The sequence below is a fragment of the Microcaecilia unicolor genome, chromosome 1 (assembly GCF_901765095.1).
Source record: "Microcaecilia unicolor chromosome 1, aMicUni1.1, whole genome shotgun sequence".
Lineage (NCBI taxonomy): Eukaryota > Metazoa > Chordata > Amphibia > Gymnophiona > Siphonopidae > Microcaecilia > Microcaecilia unicolor.
The window spans coordinates 682191290-682209980 of NC_044031.1; the positions used below are offsets into that span (position 1 = coordinate 682191290).

Below are 18691 nucleotides of genomic sequence, written 5' to 3' on the forward strand. Positions count from 1 at the left end.
CCAGTGCTTATTTTGCTTGTTATTTACTTCATTCTGGTCATTTTTCCATTCTTTGAAGGATGTTCTTTTGGCTCTAATAGCCTCTTTCACTTCACCTTTTAACCATGCTGGCTGTCGTTCGCTCTTCTTTCCACCTTTGCAAATATATGAAATACATCTGGTCTGGGCTTCCAAGATGGTATTTCTAAACCACATCCAGCCTGATTTAAAGTCCTATCCTTTGCTGTCAAACCTTTTAACTTCTTTTTAACCATTTTCCTCATGTTATCATCGTCACCCTTTCAAAAATTAAATGCTGTTACTTTAGATTTTCTTTGTGAAGTCACTCCAGATATTAGCTCAAATTTGGTTGTATTATGATCTCTGTTTCCCACTGTTCTGGAGTTTGGGTAGAATTGGAAAATAATGTATGGAGATTGAATTTTCAAATCTATATGCCTTATTTTCTGCTCATTAAACACCCTTTTATTAAGTGAGGTGTAATCTGGACTTAGCACATTTTAATAAAAGAACCCCTAAGACTAGTGACCCGTTGACTAGTTTAACATGTATTCTGTCTATTTTCAGTATTCCTTTGTATTGATTATTGTTGTATTATATGATTATATTTTTGTTTTTATTCTTTTTGTGTATGTTCTCCATATTAGACTTGGCAGTGACTTCGAAAGGTAGAATATCAAATCTAAATTAAATTAACATTTTGCTAACACAAAAAGCAGGTGCATGGCAATTTTCAAAGTATGTATGTCCTTCTCATTGAAAATTGCATTCCTATATGTAACATCAAACCGTTTAAATGTGGCACTGATGTTTTAGAATCTGGATATTCATATAGCTTGTTATAGGTTATATGAAAGGAAATACACCTGGCAGTAGCCGGTGATTGAGGAGACCATTAGTTATTTGAGAGATGACCAAAAAGGAAAACATTAAAAATGAAGGTAATATTTGTGAGAGTGATTAAATAAGGATTTTAAAAACATGGACTGATGAGGAACTTACGATGGTAAATAATCACATCAAGGTGGTGAAGATTGACACATCGACTCAAATTCTGATGGTCCTCAAAAATATGGTATATTGTCAGTAGAGAGTATTGTTTGTACCAAAAAGAAAACATGCATGTGTTAAAAAAATGTAAAGGCTATTTTTGTTCATTACAGTGGGGCACCGTTAATATGTGGTGCTCGGGAGGCATGGCTATGTAACCGCGTACTAACAGTAAGCTTATTACCGGAACAATAATGAAGTACTACAGCATTAAAGATATTGCTTTGCTTCATTTCCAAGCCAAGGAAGTTTGTTGTAGCTACCACCAGGTCATTTCTGGTACAGCCTACTGTGTATTATCGAGCACTGCACATTATTTTTATGATTTGGGAGACAGGTTATTACCGCGTATAAAGCGATCAGGCGCTTTAATGGTGCGCGCACTAACGGTGCGCCACTGTGCCAGTACAAGAAGCGGATCTTACAGCCTTACTTTTGGCTTTTTGCAGATTACGCTTATGGAACACCAAAGTCTGGAGTCGCAGAAACCACCTTTGTTGGTATTATCATCTCCCGGGGTTCAGCAGCTACCATCTCCTTAATGTACTCTTACATCCTGCTCACAATGTGCCGCAACCTCATCACATTTTTGCGAGAAACTTTCCTGAATCGTTATATCCCCTTTGACGCTGCTGTGGATTTCCACCGCTGGATTGCAATGGCTGCTGTTGTCTTTTCAAGTAAGTTGCTGGTTTCTTTCCATTTGACTAATATCCCACATCTGTTATCAAGTTTCACAATTCAGATCAACTTGATTTTACAGGTACTATTACCCTCTGTGTGCAATACAGTCATGCACTTAGGTTTAACACATAGTAACATAGTAGATGATGGCAATTAAAGACCTGTATGGTCCATCTAGTCTGCCTGAGAAGATAAGCTCATTTCATAAAGGTATGCGGTGATCCAACATGTGTATTCATGCTTATTGCTTCCAGCATGGAGCTGTATTGTGAGGTAGCACAGTCTGGGGCTCATTTTCGAAAGAGAAAAACATCCAAAAAGTGTCATAAATCACCATTTGGATGGATTTCTTCTCAAAATGTCCAAATCGGTATTTTCAAAACCTATTTTGCAGACGTTTATCTATGCATTTCATCTGCAGTGCATCCAAATCACAAGGGGGTGTGTTTCAAAGGTGAAATTAAGGCGGGCTCACGGCATGCCTAACACTTGGACATTTTACAGCCATAATGGAAAAAAACGAAAACATCTAGTACGAAAACGTCAACGTTTTGGTCTAGACCTGTTTTCAGAACGAATAAGGCACAAAAAGGTGCCCTAAATGGCCACTGGAGGGAATCAGAGATGACCCCCCCCCCCCCCCACACACTCCCTTACTCCCTCAATGGTCACTGAACCCCTCCCACCCTTAAAAAATTTGAATAAAAATAGTACTCACAAGCCTCTATGACAGCCTCAGATGTTATAGCCAGGTCCATTAGACAGCATGCAGGTCCCTGAATGGTGCAGTGCACTGTAGGTAAAAATTGCGAGGACTCCAAAACTCAACAGAAACCCACTATACCCACATGTAGTTGTCCCCTTCAGCCTACTACTGTAGTGGTGTACAGTTGGGGGTTGGGGGGTTTGGAGGGCTCAGCAGACAAGATAAAGGAGCAATGGTGAGAGGTGTACCTGGGGGCATCTATATGAAGTCCACAGCAGTGCCCCCTAGGGTGCCCTATTGCTCTCCTGGGATGTCTGGGAGACCAGTCTGCTAAAAATGCTGGCCCCTTGTACATCCCAATGGCTTGATTTTCTATGTTTTTCACTTGTACTTTTTTTTTTTTCTTAAATGGCCTGAAAAGATAAACACACAGAGCACAAAATTTTGCTACAAACAGTATTTTTGAAAACAAGATAGATGTTTTGTGGTTTAGAAAATGGCTTTATTTCCTATTTGGATTTGGACTTTAGTGCAAAATGTCCAAAATCTGGCTTAGACATCATATCAAAAATGCCCCTCCATCAGAAGTGGCATTACTTGGATAAGATATTAAGTTTTGCTTTTATCTTGCTGTATTTGTGGGTACTAACATTTTTACTGACTTTTTCAATGTTGAACCTTGATGGAAGGTCTTTTGTATAGCAATTATAACTTATTTCAAGCCTTAATGAAGCTGCGTTTGATTCTGAATAAATCTTTGTAAGTTTAAATTAGGGTGTTTTATTTTCCACTGTCTTCCTTTTTTTAACATCAACAAACCCTCCACCCTATTCTCCGTCTTCTTTCCTACCCATCTCTTTACCATGTTCTAGACCTAATTAGCATCATGTAATAGCTATGACATTCTCAAGGTTATTTATTAGCATTTAATGCTCATTAACACCAAAAATGCACACTACTTTCCACAGGGCCTGTTGCATCAAATGAGCCTTGTGAAAAATAACATGCTGTTAATAAATGACCCCTCAGTATTTTCTGTATGAGACTTTCACTTTAGACCAAATACCACTGACAAACTGTAGAAGGGTCATTTATTAATAAATTGGAGTGATTGGACATTCAGTGTATAAAGAAAACACTGCAATATTAATTGTTTTGTGTGTTTCTTCTCCTGAATATTATAGTTCTTCACACTGCTGGTCATGTGGTCAATGTTTACATATTCTCAGTTAGTCCACTCAGTATCCTGTCCTGCATGTTCTCCAAAGTGTTCGTTGATGATGGGTAAGTTAAAAAAAATGTCTCCCCATCAATAAAAATAATCCTATATGCCTTCTCTATGATGCCAGGGTATATATGCTTCATGGGCCATACACTTATCCCCAGATTCTATAAAGGCCGCCCAAATTTACCTGCCAAAATTTGGGCACAATCTTGAGATATGCATGCAATTGAATTGATTAATGAGCCAATTAATGGCAATAGTTGGGCGCTATCAATGAATTATTGATGTTAATTGACACTAATTAGTATTTAAGCACACATCTAGCTGTATGCTAATTTATAACACCGGGCGCCTAAATTCCAAAGCGTGCAATCTAAAAGGGGGCGTGGCCACGGGAGGGGTCTAGGCAGGTTAGGGTCATTCCAAAACATTGCACAAAGTGTTATAGAATACTGGGGATACGTATCCACAATGGGCACCAGGAAATTACACCTGGTTTTTCAGCAGGTGTAAATCCTGGCACCTAAATTTGGATGCGAGAATCGGCACTACATGCTATTTTTTAAAGGGTGCTCAGCCCAGAGCAAAGTTTATAGAATAGTGTTGAGCACCAATTTTTTCTGATGACAATTTTTGAGCGCCATTTACTGAATCCGGGTTTAAATGCTTAATAAAGCTACTGATTTGAGATATCTAAGATCACAGAGGTGAACTCTACCATGCTATAAGCCTAATTTTTCTAGGTAGAGAGAGGGTGTCATAATCAGGACATTCAAAATTTGCTGATTATTTTACAAAAGGCTTCCATGATAGGGCTATGAGAAATACACATGTAGTTGATTTCATGCACAGTGGGAACACAACTCTTCAAAAAAAGAGCAACTGCAATTGGTTTTACATGCATGTGCATGCATTTGGAGGACAATTCTATAACAGGGCACCTGATAGGACCCTATTCTATAAAGAAACATAGGCATCTACTTTCATTTACAGAATATTAACACAACTAGGTGTATATGTTTGCTCTTAGGTGCAACATACAGCAGCCATAGAGCTGAGTAAATGAGAGCACCTAAGTGCTGGAGATAAACACGTATTGTATTGTATAGTATTCTATAAGGTATGTGCCTAAATGTAAGTCCCTGCCCAAACTCCAGCCGTATGTACACCCACCTGTCAAATACATGGGTATTTGCAGAATAGCACCTAGGCAGAATATTAGCATATATCTACATATATGTAAACATACACCCATATAATCATCTATCTGTAACTTTGCTTAAGCCTTTTTTTCTCCATCTAGAATTTTTGTAACACCAATTGTATTTATTTCCTGGAATGGCGATGCCATAACAGGTGCTTGTAAGCCACATTGAGCCTGCAAATAGGTGGGAAAATGTGGGGTACAAATGCAATAAATAAAATAAATAAATAATATGTATATGTACATATGTGTACACATATGTGTGTATAGACTAGTATTCTAAATATTCATTCATGCCAGTGGCGTAGCCAGACCTGACTTTTTGGGTGGGCCCAGAGCTAATATGGGTGGGCACCCAGAAGCCCACCACCAGAGCCATCATTTTGGTTACAAGAGTAATCAAAATGCTTGCTGGTGGTGGGCTTCTGGGTGGAGGTGGGCTCTTCACTACCTAGGGCCAAAAAAAGGTATATTTTAATCATTAAATATACCTTTTTTGCCTTAGGCAGTGAAGTCCTTACCCCACCCAGAAGCCCACCACCACCAGCAAGTATTTTCAGACAAAAACGCAAATCAAAACATGACGTGTTAAAAAATATTTTAAAATACATATGTATTTATTACCTGGCTCCCGTAGCTGTGTGGGGCAGCGGCGGAGTGCTGCTGCTGTGACTGTGCATAGATCTAGCCAGCAGGACAGGGCACAGGGTGGACTTGGAGCCGCGACCGCGACCTTTCCCATGCAGCGCTGCGTGTGACATGACGTGGTGTGGCGCCATCGTGCTGTGTGCAACTGCACACTGTGGGCCCCGGCCAGGCTGGGGGGGGGGGGCGAGACGGGGTGGTGCGTGGTGTCGGCTGCAACTCCTCAAGACTTTCGCGCGAGATTATATGCGGCCCGGCGTCTGGCCAAGGAGGAGCTTCAAGTGAGTGCGACTGCTGAGAAAACCAGGTGGGAGGTGGCTGAGCGGGCCGACAGCAGATTGGGCAGAAACTAAGGCTGTGGCTGCTCAGCTGCTGTAAAACTGGGTGGGCCTAAGCCGAGATCGGGTGGTCCTGGGCCCACCCAGGCCCACCCGTAACTACGCCCCTGATTCATGCAATGTGTATTTCTACATACATAGACATGTATAGTCTAGCATTCTAAATATATATATATTTTTTTAATACATTTATACCCCACATTTTCCCACTAGTTGTAGGCTCAATGTGGCTTACACAGAACCGTAGGGTAGGCTACAGTTCAAAAAAGCACAACTAAACAAAGTAATAATAGGATAATAGGCATATATGTATCATATAAACAACAAAGAATAACAAGGGTAATACAAGGTAATAGGGTCCATGAATATTGCTGAATCCAGGAAGAAGTAAGATTAGGTTGAGTCTGGGAAGTAAGCCTTCTTGAACAGGATGGTCTTCAATAATTTTCTGAAATTTAAATAGTTCTGAGTTGATTTTAAGGATTTGGGTAAAGCTTTCCATAGTTGTGTACCTATGAAGGAGAAGTTGGAGGCGTAGGTAGATTTGTATTTAAGGCCAATGCAGTCTGGATAGTGTAAATTAAGGTAGGATCGGGAGGAACTGGTACAGTTTCTGGGTGGTAAATCCACAAGATCTAACATGTATTCGGGAACTTCTCCATAAATGATCCTGTGAATAAAGGTACAGACCTTAAAGGCAACATGTTCTTTGATGGGAAACCAGTGTAATCTTTCACGAAGGGGTTTTGCAGATTCAAATTTAGATTTACCAAAAATCAGTCTCGCCACTGTGTTCTGGGCAGTCTGAAGTTTCTTGACTAGATGTTCTTTACAACCTGCATAGATTCAATTACGTAATGTGTACATGTACATATGTGTACACATACTTGCATATAGGCTAGCATTCTAAATATCCACTCACATAATTAGTACATGTACATATGTGTACACATACATGTGTAATAGACTAGTATTCTAAATATTCACTCATGTAATGCTTGTGTACATGTTTGCATGTATTTTATAGAATTGCCCCAATGGTGATACCACTTATTCACATAGGGACCTAGATTTTATAAAACTGGACATATAGGGGGAGCCAATTAAGGAGCTAAACTCCAAAACTCTAATTTTGGCTCTTTGAAGTTATCAACATCAAAGAGGTAACTGCGATTTCCCCCCCTCAGTTAGCCCTGCAAAGCTTCACATCAAATGAGCTTTTAGCTGATTTTTACTCATGACTCTGAGCAGGCGTAAATGATTTTTTAAAGCATGCACATATTGCCATTGCAAAATAAAGAAGACATGCGTACATTTCAGGTCCGCCCAAATCATCCCCAGACCACACCCTCTTCAAACTGCATGTGCTGGGACATACACGCCAGTAGTAGCATTCTAAACTGTAAACTTTCTTTTTATACATGTAAATGCTGTGTAACCCTTCTAACACAATTTTCTTTACCTGATACATATTTTTTTAAATTTTAGGTCAGATTTACCACAGAAATACTATTGGTGGTTTTTTGAGACGGTGCCAGGTAAGAGCCAATTTTTGTGTTACTTGCTTATTAAATCTAGTAGAGTCCACCTGCATACCAAGACGATAATGAAATTCAGATGATAAAACCTTTAAGCACAGTATATTTGGGATTTCATTAATGAATTTTATTTAGAGCCAAGCAATTTATATTAAGGTACATAGGGGCCCTTTCACTAAGCGGTGTAGGCGCGTATGCACATCATATGTGTGTCAATTTTGAACTACTGCCCGGCTACAGCGTGGCCTGGGCAGTAATTTTGTTTTTGATGTGCATCCGCTACACGCGATGAAAATTGGCATTGTACATGCGCTGACAATTACTGCCCAATTAACGCGTAAGACCTTACCGCTAAGTCAACAGGTGGCAGTAAGATCTCATACCCAAAATGGATGCACGCCAATTTTCATTTTGATGCATGTCCATTTTCAGGCAAAAAAAATAGGCCTTTTTTGCAGGTGTGCTGACAAATGGACTTGCACACTCCCAATACACTCGTCTACACCAGCGTAAGCCATTTTTCAGCGCACCTTAGTAAAAGGACCCCAGAGGCATTAAACCTTTTAGATATGCAATGCCTAAAATTAATTCTCAGTCTCAAACACCTTGTAATGCCTCAGAAAAGAGGGACAATATTTTCTTTGTTATGTTCTTACAAAGCAGCACCACCTCTTAAAAAACAGAAGAGGTGATAAAAGCTCAGAAACATTGGATGGCTTGAACTTGAATAGAAGTTTATTGTATTAACAAAATGATCTCATCATTTATCCAGTCCAGTGTGGTAGTAGAGAGAGGAGCTTTCAGAAACACCATCATGAGAAAGTGAACATAAAGTATTTAATTGTGTGGTTCAAAAGGATGATCATACAGAAACCTGTTCCTCTCACGGGCTCTTAGCTCAGGAGTATACATAAAACAGTTTGAAATTCAATAGCAAACAAAAGGATTTACCCCCTGAAATTCAAAAGCATTTAACCAGCTTTGACCTGCTGAAATTTTGCGGTTAGTGGCTACCGGCTAGACAGTTATATTGCCCGATATAACCAACTGCCAATTTTCAGCATGAGTTGGGCAGCCATATTTGGCCTAGTGAATACCAGGCCTATCTTTGGCCAGTTCAAACTTAAGTTTCCAGTGCTGAATATTGGCTTGGCCAGTTAAATGTAGGCACTGTGTTATAGCATGGAATCATTTTTGTACCCAATTGCCATTGGTTGCACCAGTATTTGCACCAGGTTTCAGCAGGCGTAAGTCCTCACACCCACAGTTGGGTGCAGGAATGCGCATTACACTCTATTCTAGAAAGGTTGCTTAGCACTCAGTGACCTTTATAGAACTGGCGCTTGGAACGGATCTTAACACGTGCCATTTACTGAATCTGGCCCTTTATCTTTAGACGTCAGTCCTTATGATATGATTAAGAAGCAGGAGAATTTGCATAATTCTTTGGACATTTCTTGTATCAATAAATACATTTCAGTGTCACTAGGAATACACAGTGACAAGTACTCTGTACAGCCTTCTTCCTCCCATCTCTTATCTTTGTTCTAGGGATGACTGGTGTTCTGCTTCTTGTGGTACTTGCCATTATGTACATTTTTTCTTCCCGCCACTTCCGCCGCATAAGTTTCCGTGGATTCTGGATAACTCACCACCTGTACATGTTGCTGTACATTTTGGTAAGGCAGTCTATACTTTTATATTATGTGTGTTACTGTATTCATTGTGACAGTTCAGTAAACATAGAAATAGCTTCTAGCATCCCTACTTTTGTCATATATAGTCAGTGAAAACTTTTCGTTGTTATCAGAATCAGTAGAGCAGAATTTCAACATTTGGCAAACTGTTGTCACTGTGACCAGTATTCTTGCAAGCCTACACAAATATACAGTATTCGGATTCCGTTTCTCAAGCTTCTAGTAAATAATTAAGGTAGATTGACTATTGCCCTCAATCATGATTGAAGTTTGTTGCTCCCACAGCTGTGAACGAATTGAGTTCAAGATCTGCACAACCGTGCACAAAATCATTCACGCAGATGCCCCACTCTACATGCTAAACCTAGTGGACCTACCGCCCAGAAACGCCAAAAGATCAGCCCGTAAATTCCTTAATCTGAATTTCCCCAGCTTCAAAGGAGTGAAATACAAACAGGCTTATGCTACGACCTTTGCATATAAAAGCATACAGTTCTGGAATGCGCTACCCAAAACCCTGAAAACCATGAACAATCTAACCAGCTTCCGCAAAGCTCTGAAAACACACCTCTTTAATAGAGCCTACAAAAGTCACCCTCAATGATACAATTCATTCCCCAAATCACCTGATCACACCTAAAACACTTTGCACACAATTCATTCCCCAAATCATCTGAACACACCTAAAATACTCGCACACAACCTACCCAACATCCGCCCATCTACTACCTCTTTTACATCAGCTTAGGATCAACTGTATTTAAATCATGTATCAATTTTATCATAACCTTTTACATTAGCCTATGATCAACTGTATTTAAAACATGTATTGATTTTAACATAACCTCACTCTGTAAGCCACATTGAGCCTGCAAAAAGGTGGGATAATGTGGGGTACAAATGCAATAAATAAATAAATATCCCAAAGGTCAGCATACATACTATTAGGAGCCTTTGTACTTAACATCTTTGCCATAGACACAAATGGGAAAAACTCTTTAGTACACCAGGTCCTTAGGACCTGCTAAACAGAGACTAAACTGGAAAAGCAAGGATACATCTAAAAGGGAGTGCTTTCACATAGCCAGGTGAAAGAGTTTGTAGAGCACCAGGAGGAAAGGAAAACAAATCAATTAGCTTGTCTTTCTTATCCTCTACATCTGAGAGTGTTTTACAAGTCATGATGTTCTGCAAAAGTCAGTGATACATGACCAAGGAATGCAGGAAGGAAAACCAGATTACTTAGAGGCAAAGGGGAAGAGACCGACACACACACCAGGAGATTACATAGAGGTAAAGGGGAAGAGACCAACATACACATAAGGAGATTACACAGTGGTAAAGGGGAAGAGACCAACACACACACAAGGCAAAGTGTCCTCGGCCTCAAAGCTTAACTACTGTATGTCCGTATCAATGATAGGTTCAAAAATCGCAATTGAAAAAAAAATGTAGCTTCAGAGGCAAAAATAAGAAAATACACTAAACTTATTCCAGGACAATGGGAGGGAAATCCAGCCAGTGAAAGTTACACACAAACCTGTTTTAAGGAAATCAACACTGAATATTCAATAGATATATTTGTACAAGCTACCAAATCATGAGTATTGTCAGGTTCTCAGGTTCAGAGCCCGCTCTGGAGCAAACGTGAGCCCTTGGGCTGCCGCCGAGGAGCGACAGCAGCAGGCAAAACCCACCAACCAACACTGGGTAAGCACACCGGCAGGGACTGCAGGCACTGCCCAGCGAACCGGAACACATGGACTGGAATCCCCCGGACTGGAGGACACAGGACTGGAACCCACACCGGGCCGGAACACACTGGACTGGAGCACACTGGACTGGTCCGCACAGCTTCACCTGCGCTTAGCTACTAAGCCCCCCAGCAGTTGAGCTCCTGGGTTCGAGTAGCCGACAGGACTTACTGGATACCGGATGACATAGGGACCAGGACTGGAAACAGAAGTGCTCCTAACCCTAAACTAGCAGGAGTGTTCCTAACAGTAAACTGACAAAAGGACTTCCTAAGCCCTATACTAAAACAGGAGCTCCTAATCCCTGCTCAAGAAAGGGACTTCCTAAGCCCTAAACTAACAGAGCAGGGAACTAAACACAAAGCTAACACAGGTGCTACTAAGCACCAAGCTACAAGCAGAGCTTTACACTAATAAGCTAAACACAGAACTAACCAGCTACCTAAGCACTGCTCTAGCAAGCTAGATACAACTAACAAGGTGCTTTCCAAGCACTACTCTGGCAAGCAACCAGAAGAGCTCCTAGCACTAAAAGGGAAGACAGGGGAGCCACAAGGAAAAAGAAGGGAAGCTAACACATAAGCCAAAAGTGATTCTAAATCACCAAACACCAACAGCAAAGACTGCAATGCTCCCAATAGCGCAATCCCAGAAGTACTTCTAACAGCAAACTCTGCAGTGTTCCTAACAACACCAAACCCTGAAATACTTCTATCAACAACAGAGCTTCCAAAGCCCTACACACAGCAATGCTTCCAAAACCAAGAGGGAAAAGCAGGGGGACCAAACACACAAACACCAGTGCACACTGCACTAACACTAACCTGGACCTTAGCAAAAGCAAGCAGGGAAACTAGACACAGAGTCAGAAGTGCACACTGCACCACCCTACCTACAGCAAACACCACTGTTGCAAAGGCCCTGAAGGAAAGAACCCACTTCCTTATCAAGGCCCTCCCTGATGATGTCACACTCCCTAGACCTAGGCAAAAGCACACTGACCCAGAGAGGCCCAACCCACACCAATGCAAAACCGTGAAACACTTGAAGCCAGTACACCCAAAGAGAGTTAGAGCAACTCAGACAACATACCCACAGGTGCAGTGTAGTGAAACAATTAGAGCCATGCTGCTGGAAGCTGCCAGCACAGAGACACAGAGCCAGCTCAGAAAGGACAGAGAAAAGAAACAGAAGCCAGCTAAGAAGCTGACCCCCAGGAAAGAGGTAAGTTTGAGAGGGGTTCAGACCCCAATCATAACAAGTATTCAGTAAGATCATCTTCAAACTTAGAGCTGTTTGTGGCTGTGAAGGACTCAAACTGTCTACCCAAAGACTAGGAGAAAAATAGCTTCTATGTAAACCACCTTAATTGTATTTTATGACAAATATTTAAGAGAATCTAGACCTGTGTTATGTGATATACTGGGATGGAATTACAAAATATGTGTGTATGTTATATAAAGTATCCCCCAAACACTATATATGGTGCTTTAAGCTGTGTGTACTAATTTGGCCACGCACCGATAATTGGTATTTAACAACCAATTAGTGGCACTAATTGACTAATTAGGATTTTTGCACACAAACTTATAGGCGTATTCTATAATTCAGTGCACACAGCTGAAAAGAGGGTGTGGCCATGGGAGTGGAATGGGCAGGTTGTGGGTATTCCTAAAAACTATGCTGCCTGTTATGGAATACGCCTGATCTAAGCCTAAGTTAGGTGCAGGTATTTAGGCCTGGTTTTAGGTGGCCTAAATGGGTTCACCTAAATTTTAGTCACAAGAAAGGCACGTGAGCATATTCTATAAGCTACGCCTTACTTTTTAAGCATAGTTTATAAAATAGCATTAAGCGCATGGTTATTCAGCGCCAATTATATAGAATTTGGTCCTATGTGTGTATCTGTGCAAACGTAGGAGGAAAAGTTACTCCTGCTTCACTCAAGGGTACTTTTTACAGGTACTTTTGAGAGCTTGTTTTGTAACTCAATTTTCTAGGAGCAATTAACAAATTGATACAAATGGATAAATACCTAAATCCTCCAGCATAAACTTAGATTGTAAATTCTCCTATAGCTGAATGTAACTTACCTTGAGCTACAATTGAAACAAGGTGTGAGCGAAATTCAAAATCCCTTTCCATCCAGCCTGGAAGCGGTGTCATAAAATTATCCGCCTTATGGTGACTCTGCTCTGTTTAACAGACTATCATCCATGGAAGCTTTGCATTAATCCAGCAGCCTCGGTTTTATATATATTTGATAGTGCCTGCTATCATCTATCTGGGAGATAAACTGATGAGTTTAAGCAGGAAGAAGACAGAGCTTAGTGTCGTTAAAGCTGAGCTGCTCCCCTCAGGTATGATTGATTGAAATAACTCTTTAACTAACCAAGAAAATTGTTGCTTTGCTTCTTCACTCCTGGTTCCATGCTTTCACTGGACTCTTTCAAATGCCTCTTTTCATATTTTGAATCCCGTCTCAGACTTTGCTTGGTTAGAGTCTACACAGACAACACTGGGATTGTTTGCTGAACAGAAACCACATAAAATTCAAAAGAAGATAAGATAAATTTTCTCATGGGGTTGAAATAAACATTTTAAACTTATTGTTCAATCTTGGGTTTGGTGAATTGGGTTTTCACACTGTTCTACCAAAGTCTACGTACAACCATCTATAAAGTGCACTGCAAAAAGAGAACTTGAAGATGGGGTACACAAGTTAAGGTGCTGTATTTTAGCACTGTAGGTTTGCAACAGAGGACCAATATAATGCAGGGTATTTAGAGGAAATATTATTGGGGCCAGTATTTAAAGGCACTTTTCCGGTTAACAGATGCAGCTAACTGGATAAGTGGCAGCAAGAGAGATAACCAGCAGCTGTACCAGGATAGCGCCACTAAATATTTCTTCTGACCGGGGCAGTCTTTGGGTGGAGCTCAGGCAGAGCCAGAGGTTATCCATTTAGCATCCATATTCAGACAGTAACCAGAATTTTCAACAGGAGGTGAATCTGCATTTTCCTCCTGCTGCATTTCTCCCTTCCCGGCCCAGCCTGGCCTGGCCCCACAAATATCTGGCAGTTCCCTCCCTTCCCCCTCCTCTCCCCCCTCCCCCTGCCCCACCTTAAAATCACCTCCAGTCTTTGCCTGGGCACTTCAAGTGGCACTCATAGGCTGCCTGCGGTCTGTACCGGGGGTTTCTCTCTGAACTGTCCCACCCTTTAGAAAACAGAAAGTTGCATCAGAAGGGGGTGGGATGGTTCAGAGAAAAAGCCCTGTGCAGGCCTCAGGCAGCCTATGAGTGCCGCTGGTGCTGCCTGGGCAAAGACTGGAATGATTTTAAGGTGCGGGGGGAGGGGGGGGGAGGAAACAGAGCAAGGGGAGAGAGGGAATTTCAGATCTTTGCAGGGCTGGGCCAGGAAGGGAAGTGAGAGATGCGGTGGGAGGGAGGAGGGTCTGACTGTCGGAGGTATGTATGCAACACACACCTTGATTGGATATGGCACTGTATTCAGACCAGATAACAGACAGGCTAAAGTTAGGACTGCAAAAGGCTGTTCAAACCTTATCTGGTTAGCTATCAGTTTAGCAATCCGAGTACGGCTTCTAACTGTATAAAATTTCCAGATTGATGTTGAAACCAGATATTCAGCACTGGCCAGTATCCAGGTACTGGCACTGAGTATCCGGTTTTATCTTAACCAAGACCACTGACATTTTGCTTAAATGTTGATCACCTCAGTTCCATATCAACTGAATTGTTTGTTTAAATGGAGTTAAGTTTATTTCATTGTGTTTCTGAAATTCAGTAAATTTATTGTAAGCTGCCCAGGTCATTGAGAGAGGAGTGTGTGTACAGTAAATATAAAATGGACGGGAAATAGATTTCAGCAGGAGTTTTCTATAAGCAGCAATTTACACATGTACATGATTAATGATGAGAGCTAAGCCAGAGCCATTTCAAGAGAGCGAACCTTAATCTTACAGGGTAAACTGCATTGTTATACTCGGGGCTTTTTTTGAGGATGTACTTGGGGTACTGCGTACCGGCACTTTTTCCATTGTCTGCTAAAATTGACCCATGGACCCCAAATTTTAATGAAAGAGCTCAGGGTCTACACACCAATTCTGCCTTGTCATAGATTCTATGACTGGTTTCAGGGTCCTGGCTATTGTGGGGTGGGTCCCTCAGTGATCACCCCACCCCTGAAGGGTGGCCTTTCATTTGAGTACCGGCACCTTTTTTGCTAGAAAAAGCGCACTGGTTATACTGCTTTGAAAACTGGTGTAGAAAGAATTTGAATAAATTAGATTACCCTGGTCTTTATAAAAAAATATAGAAAACTGCAGAACGACTGGCTGTCCTCACAGTAATATTTGTCTCCTTTCTTAGGTGTTACGCATCTGAAATTTCAGCGGCCCCAGGATTTTGATTACAAGTCTGGACAGTGGGTGCGAATTGCCTGCCTGTCTCTGGGGACGAATGAATACCATCCTTTTACACTGACCTCAGCCCCTCACGAAGAAACACTTAGACTTCACATCAGAGCAGCAGGCCCGTGGACCACCCGGCTTCGAGAATTGTACTCACCGGAAAGTGTAGCTGAGATTAATGGATACCCTAAGGTAATGGGGAGGTCAATTTTCAAAGTGATGGGAGGGAGGTGGGATGAAGAGCTGATTACCTGTGTTAATTAGCTGTCTGAAAATCACCTTCCTTCAAGGAGGCAAAAAGTGCACATATTGTTGAACACCATTTAGACTTTTAGCACTGCTATCAGGAGGCTTTCCTGGAGGTATACTTAGGTTCGGTGAGGGTCCACCAGGGGAACGCCAAGATCCTACAACGAAATAACAACTGCACAGAAAGGAGTGGGAAACAGAACAGACAAGAAGCAAACGAGACTTCAAACGATGATAAATAGTTTATTGATGAAGACAACACAGTACCGTGTTTCGGCTGTTAGCCTGCTTCAGGAGTCTTTATATAAAATATGTAAGGACATCAATTGGTCAATGAACGATGGTACAATGAGATGAAGAAATATGGTCTTTAAAAAGACGTTTTTGTATGAAATCTGTAGATCCTGTGTGTGGTGAGCTCACAGATTTCTTACAAAAAGATCTTTTTAAAGACCATATTTCTTTATCGCATTGTACCATCAGTAAAATAGATGTTATGCTGATTATTCTAGAAATAAGCAGTGGATTTTCCAAAGTCCATCTTAGTAATGACTTATGGACCTTTAGGGAATTATCCAAACCTTTTTTAAACCCTGATACGCTAACCACTGTTACCATATCCTCCGGTAACAAGTTACAGAACTTAACTCAACGTATAATTAAACTCTGGAATTTGTTGCCAGAGAATGTAGCAAAAACAGTTAGCTTAGTGGGGCTTAAAAAAAGGTTTGGATAGCTTCCTAAAAGAAAAGTCCATAAGCCAATATTAAAATGGACATGGGAACAATCTACTGCTTATTTCTAGGATAAACACCATAAAATGTATTGCACTATTTTGGGATCTTGCCAGGTACTTGTAACCTGGATTGGCCACTGTTGGAAACAGGATATTGGGCTTGATGGACTTCGGTCTGTCCCAGTATGGCCATACTTATGTTCTTATGTTCTAACTATTCTTTGAGTGAAAAATATTTCCTACTATTTGTTTTAAAAGTATTTCCATGTAATTTCATTCAGTGTCCCTCTGGTCTTTGTACTTTTTGAAAAAGTGAAAAATCGATTCACTTTTACCCATTCTACTTCACTAAGGATTTTGTAGTTTAATGTCACCCTTCATGTGTTTAGACATTGTAACTTGTAGTAAATGCTATGAAAATATCTATAATTTGTTTTATTTCTGAATAGGAATGTTATGGACTTGTGACTGTTACTATGAGGAAAGCAGTGAAAACAATAAATGAAATAACCAACTTCCGCAAATCTCTGAAAACCTATCTCTTCAACAAGGCCTACCATGTCAACACATAGATTAATTACACACCTCACCACTCCACCCTTACTCTGAAAGTCAAATTCTATAATAGTTTGCTTAGATCTTTCCTGTCATCCTTGATTTCTTTGTAACACCAATTGTATCTCTTACCCTGAAATGGCGATGCCATAACAGGTCTTTGTAAGCCACATTGAGCCTGCAAATAGGTAGGAAAATGTGGGATACAAGTACTATAAATAAATAAATAGATAAATAAAAGATATAGTTTAAAGGGTGGTGACATTCTTCTCCTAATGGCCAAAGTATTACCACTTTACAAAATGATCTGTAACTTATATTCTACTACTACTACTTACCATTTCTAAAGCGTTACTAGACGTACGCAGTGCTGTACACTTGAACATGAAGAGACAGTCCCTGCTTGACAGAGCTTACAATCTAATTAGGACAGACAAACAGGACAAACACTTGCTCACTTCTCTTAAAAGTTGAGTATAAAATAATTACACTCTGGAATTTGAAAGATTAGATGCCATAATTTTTATATCCTCGTCTGAAAACTACCCAAGTGGTACAGCTGTACTATCTTCAGGCTCTGGCTCTATTAAGGAGTTTAACAGACACCTCCATAAGGCGCACTGAGTGGCTAATGATGGCAATTTTATTGTGCAAAGAATCTATTGTGTTACTCTACAGGTTTTGTTCATACTGGCTGTTGTTTGTGTCTGTTGAGAAGGGAACTCAGTTTGCAAATGCCTTGCTGTTTACTTTTAGATATATCTGGATGGACCTTTTGGCGAGGGCCATCAAGAATGGAACAAATTTGAAGTATCTGTGCTGGTGGGAGGAGGTATAGGGGTAACACCCTTTGCATCTATTCTCAAAGATCTTGTCTTCAAATCATCTGTAAATTCCAAAATACTGTGTAAGAAGGTGAGATGACCATTCTGTCATATATTGCTTAAGGTATTAGACCTCACCCAGTGCACTTTGAGAGATAGATGTTAGAGTAAAGAAAAAAAAAAGGTAATACTAAATGTTCTGGTTTGGCAGATTTATTTTATCTGGGTGACTCGGACGCAGCGGCAGTTTGAGTGGCTGGCAGATATCATCCGAGAAGTGGAGGAGAATGACAAGAATGACCTGGTGTCCATTCATATCTACATCACCCAGCTAGCAGAGAAGTTTGACCTTCGCACAACAATGCTGGTAAGCTGATTGAAGCAAAATTTCTTTGGGAAAAATGGTGCTCACAACTGATTGTTAAATAGAGTAGAATTTACAGGAGAACGAACTTGGAATAGGTCTGTTTCTCCATTGTAGATTACTCAGTGCTTTCTGTAAGTAGCTGAAAATACTTGAAGGCACTTGTTCAGGGGACTCACCCTCCAATCCTTGAGGGCCATAAAACATTTGGGTTTTTACAATATCCCTTATGAAAATGTACGTAAATACAATTACCTCCTATTGAATATATTAATTTTTAATCTAGTTACAATTATTAAAACCTTAAGGAGGTATATTTAATTCTATCACTTACAAGATGTTTGAAGGATTGTTTTGTAATAAAGATAAAGGGGACTGAAGTAAAACTAAGAGTAGTTACTGTGTAATAGGGTTATGAAAATGTATGAAATGGATCTGCATGCCACCACTTCCTTTTGTATACTCCTTGGGCCTATCTCTAAAATCCAATTGGTCTGTGGCCCTCAAGAACAGAATTTGAGGCCCCAGCAGCAATGCTGCATGCTATCAGGCATATAATCCAAGTTCAATTTTTGGCTCATATGCTTTTTGCTAGTACTAGGATCATAGTTACCCTTCTTGGGATATTCACTTATCTTGTCATGTGGTATACTGTGTAGTATTCAATAGTACCTTTGTGGAGGGAT

The 18691-nt window shown here is 40.6% G+C and overlaps 1 protein-coding gene across 2 annotated transcripts in view; it reads left to right on the plus strand.

The window, feature by feature from the left end:
- Positions 1-18691, plus strand: part of LOC115458080 (dual oxidase 1-like) — a 98628-nt gene that overhangs the window by 72979 nt on the left and 6958 nt on the right. Inside the window, exons 25-33 of one of the 2 annotated variants that reach the window (XM_030187899.1) lie at positions 648-668; positions 1500-1730; positions 3625-3724; positions 7341-7390; positions 8942-9069; positions 13048-13201; positions 15237-15469; positions 17574-17732; positions 17853-18008. In XM_030187899.1, coding sequence (XP_030043759.1) covers positions 648-668; positions 1500-1730; positions 3625-3724; positions 7341-7390; positions 8942-9069; positions 13048-13201; positions 15237-15469; positions 17574-17732; positions 17853-18008 — 1232 coding nt within the window. The remainder of the gene's footprint in view (positions 1-647; positions 669-1499; positions 1731-3624; positions 3725-7340; positions 7391-8941; positions 9070-13047; positions 13202-15236; positions 15470-17573; positions 17733-17852; positions 18009-18691) is intronic. The other variant, XM_030187906.1, reaches the window with a different exon arrangement.